General features: G+C 39.0%; 1 protein-coding gene across 1 annotated transcript in view; it reads right to left on the minus strand.

Moving 5' to 3' along the window:
• Positions 1 to 3,810: 3,810 nt before the first annotated feature.
• efhd1 (EF-hand domain family, member D1) overlaps positions 3,811 to 13,117 on the minus strand; it is a 75,814-nt gene continuing 66,507 nt past the window's right edge. Inside the window, exons 3-4 of the mRNA XM_052017304.1 lie at positions 10,281 to 10,415; positions 3,811 to 6,737 (exon numbers count right to left, since the gene is read on the minus strand). Of these exons, the coding sequence (XP_051873264.1) occupies positions 6,606 to 6,737; positions 10,281 to 10,415 (267 nt within the window). The 3' untranslated portion in view covers positions 3,811 to 6,605. The remainder of the gene's footprint in view (positions 6,738 to 10,280; positions 10,416 to 13,117) is intronic.

Consider the following 13,117-nt stretch of genomic DNA (forward strand, 5'->3'; position numbering starts at 1 on the left):
TAAACACCATAGCATAATCTATAATGATACTGTGTCTGCATTTTCAAGTTCTTTGACACATTATCTAGAGCTTTCGGTTTCTAGTTCAGAAGAAATGGCATTACAACTACTGTGGAACTAGAAACTAAATCTCAATGTCCATCATCAAGATTGGCTCAGCAGTCATTGATCAAGCTGGCCAAGTTCTGAAGACAGTTGATTTTACATAAATAATTCCTCTGGGTGTGATGAGAAACCCTAATGTGGATGACTGTCGATGATTAGGTATAGTTGAGATCCCTTTCAAAATCAGAACCATTGACACTGTTTGGCAGCTTAAGGCAATGATTTCTTTACAAAGTAAGAAAGTAATGTTGCCTCTAACTTAACCACCACTGCAGAGGTAGTTGAGGAAAGGTCCCGCTTATGCATGCTGGATGCAGCACTGATTGTGGATGTTGGTTGTGGGTTCTGACTATGGATGTTACTCATGGATTGCAGACGCAACTGCGGGCAAGGTTGATTGCAGTTAAAAAGTAGGATCAGAATCACAAATTAACCACTCATTATGGGATATTAGCTATTGAATCTCAAAACCACGTGGTGAATACTGCCTGCCATTCCCTGCTGAGTAGGCAGTCCTTGGAGTAGAATCTTCAAGAGCACTCCAGGTAATAAGATGTTCCCCGATAGCATGTGCTGAAGCCCTCCTTTAGTTATGGACGTTGCAGCAAATAACATAGTGTCCAGCCCTCTCTGTAGAATGTTGTAAAGTAATGCAGACACTGAAATCTCATCTAGAGGACAATTGACACTCTTGATTATGCACCTGGTGGTTCAGTTGCTATTATAAATGTGCTCTGCAGTGGTAACATGATGAAAGATAAGTCATAACCAAGGAAAGTGGAATCATCGTTTGTGCAAGATCCAACCTTCTGCATGGCAATGAGGGTTGAATGAAGCAACACAGTCTGTCTGAGAACCCCGCAGAACCATAGCCTTCACTTTCATCATTTTTTTTCCTGGGTTGTACACAATTTGTGCACACAAGAAATCATACCCCTGGCGATTCATGGGTTCACAAGGGGACCCCACAAGGTGCTATCTGTGCAGTCTATCATTCACAGAACATGCAGGAAGCTCAGAATCTTCACAAAGCTCCACATCCACTCTGCCTGATAGTGTCTGCTGAGCAGAGAGCATCAATGGCATCGCTCAAACTGCAGTACTTTAAAATAAAAAGGGATATGGCTTATATCAGCTATTGTTGCCTGGAATGATCCAGAGGATGGGAAGTTCAAAGTGACAATAACTTTGGATCTCAAGTCTGAACAAGATGTGTGGCTACAGCTCTGCATAGAGAAAATCACAGATCTGTCACCACTGGCCAAAACCTTGGACTTTGCTCCACAGACATGGGAGCATAGTTCTATGAACAGTTTTGGGATTAGAGTGTATGGACATGAGCCTTCCACCTCGGAGCTCCAAAGCACATTCTAAAAATCCAATTCATTCAGCACACTCAGTGCAATCACCATAGAAACACCCATGGCGAAGAGATAATAACTGGAAAAATGGCAATGCACCTCACTCAAAGTCGATCTGACTGCAGGCATGGTAGTGTAGCGGGGCAGGGACGATATTGTAGCGGTTAGCATAACGCTATTACAGTGCCAGCAACTGGGGTTCAATTCCAGCCACTGTCTGTTTGTACGTTCTCCCTGTGTCTGCATAGGTTCCCTCCGGGTGCTCCGGTTTCCTCCCACATTCCAAAGACGTACAGGTTAGGAAGTTGTGGGCATGCTATGTTGGCACCGGAAACGTGGTGACATTTGCACGCTGCCCCCCAGAACACTACGCAAAGGTGCATTTCACTGTATGTTTCGATGTACGTACGACTAATAAAGATACTGTATCTTTTCTTATGTGGTAGCCTTCAGCTTCCCAAGGTAACTGCAGCACACCAGAAGAATGACACATGGCTAAGTACCCTGAGAAAAAACACAGCTGCTGTAAGGCATGCACTGTGGTGAGTCATTAGAGCAGTAAATTGGAGTATGCAGAGTTATCTAAAAAGTGCATTGTGTTTATTGGAGGTTCTTTTCAGACTGAGAATGCATAGGGTGATACAGTTAGTTAAATATAACACAAATGATGTTACATACATCTGAAAATTTGCTATCCAACTATTCAGATATCCCAGTGGTTTGGTATTTGGATCACAGGTGATACTTCCTGTGCTCTCTTGGAACCCACGCGGGCTGGGATTTCTGCACTCTCCTGGCTCACTGGAAAATTTATTATAATACTGTACAATACAGGGAACTCCCCAGTTGTTGTATCTAAAAAAGTGAATTCAAAGTGTGTTTTGGTATTAATAACACAATAGTGTGGAAAATCTGACAGTCCAGCACTACTAAAGTCCTGAGTGTCTCTGATTATTGGAGGTTTACTGTAATACACTGCTTCTCTCTTCCAGCAGGAGAAAAAAAATCTCACTTTAGGATGAAAGGAAAAAAGGAACATTGACCATTAAGCTTGTGAAATATTTGCACCAGATTAAAAGGCAATTTTAAATGGCCAGTATGTTTTTCTTCTTGCTGTGGATTAGGTATTGAAATTAAAAGTCTTAACAATGGTAATTTCTTTACTGGGAAAAAGTTCCACCAGCTGTCAGTGCAGGAGGCACAAGGTCAGCACCAGATTTAGTATTGGTATTGTCAATTAAATCTGATGCCTCCAAAGTCAAATTCTAACAGTACAAAGTAGTTGCATAAGAAAATTGGGGATTGATACTGGTACAGGTTTCTTTTAAGTCATCTAAAGTTATTTTATAATGAGGATCCTACAGGTGGAATGTGTGACCTGGTGCAATGGTAACCAGTTCAAATTACAAACATTATCAGATTAATGTAGAGGTATCATGTACATTTTATATTGAGCCTGTCGGGAAGCTAGCCCCAACTTGCAAAGTTTTCTGTTTCACTGAGCAGGATAAAGTATGGGTTGCCATCCGGCTTCCAGGTTGACATTGTATGTTAATGAGGCTAGAAACTATTCACCTAGTTTACATGTATTTAAAAAAAATGGTCAGCTGGATTTCCAAAGCATTGACACCTGATATCATCTAGTGGGCAACTGAATGCACTGCTCCAAATGCCATGCAATTAGAGCTTTAAAATACTGTGATGAAATCTGCGCAGGGTCCTTGAAATGAAGGCTAATATTCAGCTCTCTTTTCAAATTCCTTTTTGTGCTTTTCACTACAGTCAGACCTCAAATCTGTCTGCTTTTCCACAGTTCATAGCTCCTTAGCATCAAAATAATACCTATTTTGCCTATCATTCATCTTATTATCCCAATGATGTGAAAAAGAAAACCAGTTACTTGACAGAATTATAGAAGTAACTATTCTGTTTGCAGTTAAAGACCAGAAATTAAATTAAATGGCCACAAGACTTCTTGTGGGCAAAGAAGAGCTAGTGTATTTCCTTCAGAACACCAACATCAGATTACCCCAGAAGATTAGGGATTGGGCCTCTCTGGCATTAGTGCCAACTCCTTGCTTCAAAGCCAAATAGGCTGGACTTCTGGGCAGGAAAGACAAATACTGTGAAGCTGTAACTTCAGTAGATGTCTCCACCCCAACAACATAAGCCTTCCAGTAAATATACAGAGCTGTAGACCTTCAGCCATATTGTACATGCCACGCAGCTGAAAATACCTGTAGTTTAATCAGCTAAATACAGAAAATGTTTCACTTGGAAAGAAAAGCTCGTGTATTCTGAATTCAAAGCTAATATCGATGTACAGAAGAACAAAAAAGGTTCACAATGAAAGACAATTAGTATTTATTTTTATTACTTCAAAAATATATATTTTAAATAGCACAAACAGTAGTATATTAGAACACAATGTTAAAGAGTTGGAAATGCAGAAGTTCACCCTCTGGTGCATGTGTTATATCTGCAATGTGATACTGTATGCATTGACTGCATGAGGTTCCATGCACATTGAACTTCACTTGAAACTCAGTTTGAAGACTATGGGACTGAATTTCAGAAGAGATGGCAATGTGATTACCTCCAGTTTGTGACACATACAACAGAGAGTGAATTTCTGCCTCTCAGATTGTAAGGATTATTCCTCCCCAAAGTAAATTTCCAGATAATCAGTTTTTAAATTTCCTGTATATTCAATAGCAACACATTAATCCGGCATCTTTAACATTTCTAATTTTAGACTCTGCTTATAAATACACACCATTTTCTTCCATTTTTTTCTACTTAAATCCTGCCCTGCTCTGGTCTTGTACCATTTATAATCCAGTTGGTTAGTTCACTAGTTCACTTCTCCCACCCATTTACTGCCCTTTCACTGGAAATGTAGTAACTCCTAACAGCCTCTTTATGAGCAGAAGACCATTTCCAAAATCCATTTGTAGACATGTAGAACAAATCAGATTTCATTCAAGGGGGGAAAACTTGGGAGGAAGAAATATTGCAGATGAGTAGGAAGGAATAATCCTTTACAATACAAACCACGAAATCAAGTAATTTTAAAACTCTTAAAAAATCAGTCAAATTGCACAGTTAAGCACTTGCAAGTTGGACATTTCTCATTACCTTAGAATATTTTTTACATTTTATTACAAGTATTACCAAATCTCATACTCGTAACTTTACCCCTCTTGGTTATTCTGCTATTATCACTTTAGTATTTTTTGCACTATTTCAGATTACAATACAATATTTGCACCATTCTGCTGTTTTGTGCTTGTCACTGTATTTATTGTATTTATTATCACCTGTTATATACTTTCTATACTATTATATATACTGTTTACTCTGTGAGCGTCATGCGAACAAGGAATTTCATTGCACCGTGGTGTGTATGACAATAAACTAATCTAATCTAATCCTTGAAGTCACCTTTACCTTCTCCAGAAATGTTCTTGGTTTGCACAATCACCACATTTATTCATTTCATCCTGGTGCGGTAGTAGGTCATACTGAAAATTGTGCTTACAGTCCAATAGAAAACCCTGTGTGGCATAAAAAAGACATCATATACCCTAGTGAAACAAAGTCAGTCTTACTTCTACACACTACTCCCAACATCACCAAAAAAAAAGTTTGAAGAGAAACATCCTTTGAACTCATTAATCAAGGTTTGTGAGATTTGTAATTTTTGTTGTTTGCTGGTTGCGGGCTTCAAAAGGAAAGGGGTGCATAGATGGACCGGCACATGTAGCCTTACAGAATAGCACACATGCTGAAGACATCTTGGTAAGGCCAGGACAGAAGTGGAGCAAATTGACTGATGTGATGGAGGAACTCATTTGTAATCCCTATCAGCTAACACATGATTTAGGAATGTACGAAAAGGTTTTGTTTCTGGTCTCTATTTTAATGAAGTTTTTTGGAGCTTTTATGGTATCCATTAGCTAATGTGTAGCTGCACAAAACATTCCTGAACAGCACCATACTTAACAGAAGCCAAAATGTCTAGTCTAGTCATTATCAGATTCTCATTACTGAATAATCACAGGTCGAGTTGCGACAGTTCCATATTATACAGGACTTCCTCTATCTGAAAGGAAAGTTGTATTGCATATGGTATTGATACAGTTGACAATTTTTGCACAAAATTAAGACAGGTCATGGGGACAGAACTAGGAATACCCAGGACAGTCACTATTCCTTAAAAGGATTGACCCTTAATATGATCAAGTTTACTCTGATTACGTGTCTGCAAATATTTCTTAAGAACAAACCAGACTAAAACCAAAGAGCCTATTGGAAAATCATTGTGTATAATCATCAAAAAGTTTGCAGAGAGTTCACACACATCCTGCTATTCCACAAGGCTCACGTTGTTTGTATAGTTGATATTCCATACATTGAATAATTCTGAAAAATTTACAATTTGTAACCTACATATACAGTGCATTTTCAAACACTATCAAAATCTAAAATGTTTAGTCGCAGCAGGACTTAATTCAATATTGATACAATATTAACATTGTTTTAATTAACTGCACTATATTAAGCATTTAGTCATTGTTTTGCAGATTAGGTTGTTAAAATATTGTTTTTTGGATTAAGTATTTGCTTATAACACAAAAAGCAGTTTCCACAGATACCACTGAGGAAAGTAAATATCTGCATCTACAGTCTAAAGTTGTTCCCAAATGAATTGCGTATAAAAAAGAGCTACAAAAGATAAAATTCAAAAATACTTCAAATAGTACAATTTAGTGCAGCATATCTAAGAGGTGTTTAATTCTACAAAAAGCACAGCCCTGAGCCGTTGATTTTAACAGTATAGATCAGGAAAGGAGGCAACTGCAAACAACCTCCTAATTGACAAGCAGATTACTCTAAACCAAAATTTGTAGTTTCATCATGCTGATAGCATGAGTACAATTTAGAGGCCTGTATACAGTGTCAAATCAGTTAGACAGCTTAAAAAAAATAACATGGCTAGATTTTAGATTAAATTAAGATAGAATGGCACCCAGGAACCAGTCGCTTAGTGCAAGTTTTAGATGTCCAGCTCTTAGGATTTAGTTCTACACTTTATAAATCTGTACAAGTGGTTATGCTGGACAGGACTAATGCTCTTTACTGAAATGCAGCTTTCAATTCTTTAAAGGCTGCTCTTCTCTGCTTCTTGTCTTCTTCCATACGCTTGCGTTGCTCCTGCTCAGCTTTGATTTCAGCTTCAAATTTGCTGCCAGTAGTCAGTGCCTGAACCTAGAAACAAATGCAAGTAAAGTTTAAATCAATAAGGTTTTGTTACCTGCTTAAAGAAAAACTAACTCCTGCAAGACCTGTATTATTCCTCAGTTGAAGCAGAAGTCTCAACTGAACTATGGTTTTGGAGAAATATGCAGCTATTGTTTGGCTGAAACTATGCTTAAGATAGAAGAAGATTACTAGTCACATGTATATCGAAACATTGATAACTGTTTTATAGCTAAAAGTTGCACCATATTATAACTGATAATTACTCAGATTATAACAATGCATGACGATGTCTGAAGTATTTCTGAATGAGAAATTAATTCTGGATTCTGGCATTATGGGATGTTGAGGGGTACTTGATGCAAATCAAGTTGGATTTTAAACTCCATGACTAGGTATTGATGTTTAATTATAATTCACTTTTCTTCTTCCTATAACACCAGCATTTCATTATGATCAGATGTGATTCCAACAGACTGCAAATTAGAGCTTAATGCCAGAGATTGGATCAATTAGCACCCATTTTTAAGTGCTGATCATGCACATCAATTTTGTCCTGATTAGAACGGACAAAATCATTTCTGGATGAAATACACATTTCTGGATGAAATACTCATTTCTGCTCTTCCACATAGGAATTTGAGACCAAAGGTACAACCCACAATCATTGCAGCACATCAGAGAACAAAAACAGGTCAATGTCCCTTTAATAAAAACAATGAAAGAGTGCAATCTGCTGACATTGGGAGATCTGACTGGGCAGCTATTGAGCAGGCTGCAGTCAGTTCCAACTCCTACCAAAGTCAACAGAGCATACAACAGTGAACTTTCTCTCCAGCATTTAGCTGTTGACATACTCTAGCAATGGGACCCTCAGTAGTGACACCACTAGCAGCACTCTTTAATACCTTGGGTATCATTATGGCAATGACTGGTCAATCTGGGCGAGTTAGATCAGGGTCAGACGGTAGAAGGACCAAAGAGCCGTCTCCCACAGAGTCTTCTGAGCTACCACACCATACTAGTTCTGTCTGATAGGTTATGTGTTTACACGTTCAAGTTTTCCAAGGCTATCATTGCTGAGATACATGACATGCTGGGGGAAGATCTTCAGACACACTCCTGTGCCTGGACTGCTCTTTCTGTGGAGGTCAAGGTCACAAAGACTCTGGACTTTGCTTCAATAGGACCATTCTAAGCAAATTTGGCTGATATTTGTGATGTCTTCCAGAGTGCTGCTTGCCACGACATCAAAGGCCACCAAGGAACTGCATTTACAAAGGAATAATTTAAAGAAAGTGCTGGAAGGACAGTCAGCATCAATGGAAAGAGAAACATTTAACGTTTCAGGTCTGAAACCCTTCATGTGAATTGAGAAAGTGAGAAACTGTTAGTCTAGGTAGCAGAGAAGGTGGCGGAAGGCAATGGGTGGAACAAAGGGAATTTCTTGGATGGGGTGAAATGATGTGGCTGTTAAGGACCAGTTTTTAAGGAACTTCTTTGTCTGTGTCACTAATGATGAAGGGTCTCAGACCTGAAATGTCAACTGTTTCTCTTTCTGCCAGACCCATTTGTCCCAGTATCTGTTGTTTTTACTTCAGGATTTCCTGCGCCTGCAGTTTTTTTTTTATTTTCAAAGGAATGATTTTGTCTACTTTGATTCCAGTGATGACAGGTGGCATCTCTGGCTGTGGGGTTTACCAGCATGACTGCCTCCTCATGAGCCACTGACTATATCATGTGCATGTTAAGGCCTCCATTAATAATTGGACCTTTTCATGAACAGGAAAGGCTTCCACTACCTCTATGTGGAAATCATTGTAGATCACCTGAAGAAATTGTGAATGCTATGTTTCCAGGAGGCACACAACTCCAAAGAGGAGTCAGCAGAGCCAAGCCAAACATTTACATCAGCCAGCAGTGCACTGAAGAATGGATCCCAGGGGTCAAGGGCTTTCCTCTGCTTCTGTAGCTGCTCACATCAGTTCACAGTCCAACTACAGATAAAATGAAGGCAACCAAGTGGCCAGGACAGCAGTAGAAAATCACATAGGTCTCCCAAAGATGAGATCCCATTGTCTGCATTAATCTGGGGGAACATTGCAGTACACACCAACAGCGGTAAAACTGCAGAAAGAAAACTGCAGTTGGTCTAGAAGGATGAGCAGTATGGAGATGTAGAGCCCAAGGGCTCCAAAGCTTTGGAAGGAAGAAGAGGAGTGGTCATGGGAGAAGTCGCTGTTCAGCATCCACAACTTCACTACTCAGCGAAGTAGAAGTAAAAAGCAATGCCCACAAGGGAATCATAGTGCCCAAAGCAACCAAGCAACTCTTTTCACGTTCCACTGATTATTAATAACATAGTGCACCAATAATCACGCAGGGGAGCCCAGGGGGCATTTAATAATCCTTCACATTGCAGATGCATCTCCACTGATAAATGATCAATAAGTGGATCCCTGATTCAATTATTGACATGGCTTACTGCAACTGTTTCCAGTGGTCTGCAGCTTATCATAACGTATTTTGTCAGGACATGAAATTTATGTATTGCTTGATTGATTGGAGATTCCCACATATTGAGGAGACAACTGGATTCTGGCATTAAGGGGATGTTGGGGGTACTTGATTCTAAGTGGGTCTCCTGGTCCCCAGCACACAGGAACTCATTTCTGGCATTTATCTCATTGATGAGAACATTCCCAATTCTTCCCTAAATCTGAAGGCTCTTTCCCTCTCCCCTGAAACCTCCAGGGCAGCCATTGTGTGTGTTTGTGCTTTCTGGCTGCCTTGGGGAGTGTGCCTTTAAAGGCTGATGCCCTATTCAAACTGTGTATCAAAGTTCCCTGTTTTGGTACCTTTCTGGGTGTAAGCACCCCCCCCCCCCCATGTTATGTCAAGTGTCTATTTTTCGGTTAATTTTGCTTTTTTTTGCCAAAGACCCAAATCAGCATTAGAGTAAAATTCAAAGATGGTTTTGCACACCAGAATGAGGTTAAACCCAATTTCAAGGCAAGTTGTTTCTTTTCCTGCAACTCCAGTGTCTGATACACTGATATCAAAACACTCATAGGCTTTAAGTACCTCCAGAACTAAAATACTGACTATGTTCACAAACCTGTAAATTCCTGCATGGGCACACTTTATTTTAACTAAGGAGTGCAATTAAACAGAAGTACTGGAAATACTCAATTCAGCCAGGAGGTGAAACAGGGTCAATGATTCAGGTCAATGAACTTTCATCAGAACGGATGGATTAGTATACATACTGTGCGTGGTCTGAATTTAACAATGTAAAGAGCTCCAGTGAAGCTCATGCAATCTACAGCTGGGCTGCTCCTGATAGGATGAAATTATAAATTCCAGCAGCATGCTGTCCAATTACAGATCAACAGCAGTCAAAGTCTACAGTCAGCAAATGAAGCTTTATAAATGAGAACTCTGGCATTCCAAGAGTTACCTGACTGGTTGTTCTTCCAACAATTTAGAATATGCATGTTTTACCAGAGTTCTTTTCCAACCTGGAAATATTTGGCCCAAGTTAGACTTTACCTTTGCTTCAAAGAAGTTTTTGGCACCTTGAACACCCTCAGTAGAGACGTCAATTTCTGAAAGCCTGGCAAGAGCCATCAACCCACTGTCTTCCTCCAATTCGCCTGCAGCTGCTTTGTGGAAAATCAGAAGAAACTGGAAAGAAGCACAAGTATTCTGAACAAATCAGTAAACTTCATCTCTTCACAGAAAATTGTTTGGGCTTGACAAAGTCATATCAATATCTACAAATATACACAATTAAATAGGGTATCAAGGCTAGTTGAAATTCAAGTAATCAAAATTCTAATATCTTTGAATTCAAATCCAGTGGAATGCTCCATCATTAGTGAAACTGTCTTCAAATATTCTGTTGTTTAACTCAAAGATCAGGAATATTTCAATTCTCAAGCTTAATTTCTTTAAGATAGCTGAATCCTGGTTAGACATGGCACAACTGCCACAGTATTGGCCACCAATGGAAGCCAGGAGCAAATGAGGACCTGATGGAAGGTTGAAACTGCAACCTTGAATGAGGATGTGGAGCAACATACCATTAACTCCATGGTGTCAAACACTGCACTACCCCAGAGCAACTATAAACAGCACATTGGTTGGGATTCGGGATTTGGTGCAAGGGGGAACAAGATGGTTGGGGGAGAAATAATATTCGACAGAGTACCAAGGCTTGGTTGCAATCTCAAAACAGAAAATCTTATGTACTACTGGTGTGACGTAATTAGTTGGAGTCTAACTTTTAAGAGAAATTTTACACCAGATGTTCAACTCTATATGGGAATGTACAACTGGTAGTAAATCTAAACGAGCAACAATTGAATCTAATGGCTTCTGGTTTCAGGAATTAAAAGTGCTATGTAACTAAAGTCCCATGTGAGTGTTTGGGGAACCACTATAAACAATATTTACTGTGAAAGATTTATTAAAGAATTAAAGAGCTTACAATATACAATAGTATACATGTTAAAATTACCTCTTTCTGATGCAGTTTTAAGTAATCAGTAATGGCAGGGGTGGGATTGGGTAATAAGAGGCAGTTATTTGAAAATCAGAAATGAATTTTAAAATTCCTTGAAGAGCCAAGTGTATTTAACATTTATAAAAAGGTATACTACTTTCCTGGAAGGTAACCTGCAAAACTCCACAGAAAAACCTGCTGATTCTCAACATTTTTTGCAAATGGCACAAAGCCTTAAATACACTGATGTTATTTCCTTGGTTTGATCACGTCTCAGGGGTGGCTGTTGCCTCATTGTTTCCATTAAGTACGACATCAAACTTGTTCACAAATCCAACTGGTCAAATTACCTTGCACAACAATTCCCCCCCTCTTCTGCTTGCTATAATCCTTTGAAACAATGGGCTAGATTGTGTTTACTCCATGGCTAGCAATCATATAGAGAACCATTGGCTGTGGCCTGCTCACAGGTCAGTGTGTGGTTGAATGTTGTGCCGATTCATTTGACTATGTTGATCATTTTGATCGAAAGGCAAGTGCCGTGTTTATTCTTACTTTCATTATATTCATGTTTTTTATTTTTTTCTGGCAGTTTACACTAACTTAATAATTTTTTTATTTTTTAAGACTCATTTTAAGCTGTTCTATTCCATTTGAAGCTGTCAAATCAGTCATCAGGGCAATTTGGAGGCAGGTCACCCAAGACAACTAGCCAAGATCAATTGTCATACAAAAAAGTGCAGCTGCAGGAGAAAAACAGAGGGCTGGCTGCTGTGTGCAGGGTGGGTTGTGAATCAGATTGAAGATAATCTGGCCAATTACACTTCAGGTGAGCAAGAACGGTATAGGCACACACAGACAAACTGTGCAGTTTTCTTCATTTAGAATGAGGAAGACTGAAGAACCAGTATTTTTACATGCCTTAAAAACTTCCACAACAAACAAGCCAGGCAAAATTCTTCTAAAAATTTGAATCCACTATTTGATAAAGTATTAAAAAAGCATCTGTACATCCCTCCACAGCATTCTTCAGGTATCAGAACAATTCAAGAGTGGGTTAAATATAAACAGCCTCTTTTGACTGTAGGGCATATTCCATAAAAATAAATTACCAATTGATTTGTCTAAGAAGCTGGATGGCAGTTTACAAAATACAATTGATGACTGCTCCAGAACTATTTCAAACTGTTACAAATTTGCACTTTAACATTGTTTTGTTTCACTTTTTTATTCAATCAAGTCACAACCCTGGTGACTAACACAACTACAATGTTCAATAACCTACATACTAAACTTTGAGTAATGGCATACAATAGCTATATTTACCCCATTTACCATATATTTTGAGTTTTATAGTCGCTAATAAAACCAACTCACAGCTGTTCACGACTGCTGTATTTCCTGTCACCTAGCCAAATTTTATACATGTTGTTATTGCATCTTTCATTCTATGGGCTTCAGTCTTACTGACATGCCTATTATGTGTCACCTTTTCTCTTGCCTTTTGAAGGTCTGTACATTTCACGTTAACTATATCTGATACCTCTTCATGATACCCTATCAAGTTAATCAAATGCAATCTGCCTTTAACAAATCCATTCTGTGTTTCCTTAGCCAATCCACAACTGTTCAACTGTCTGCTAATTCTGACCCTGATTGTCATTTCTAAAAGGTTTCTCTCTACCATGCTTAAACTGTTTGACCAGCAGTAACCGGGTTATACTTGCACCCTTTTGAGTAAGGTTGCAATATTTGCAATTCTCCAGTCCTTAGGCACCAGGTTATATCTACAAATGTTTCAGATAATGGTTTATATCTTGTACAATTTCTACCCATACTTTTCTCAGCAACCTCTCTTGCATCCCATCGGGACAGGGTGTTA

This window comes from Pristis pectinata, chromosome 6 (assembly GCF_009764475.1).
Source record: "Pristis pectinata isolate sPriPec2 chromosome 6, sPriPec2.1.pri, whole genome shotgun sequence".
Lineage (NCBI taxonomy): Eukaryota > Metazoa > Chordata > Chondrichthyes > Rhinopristiformes > Pristidae > Pristis > Pristis pectinata.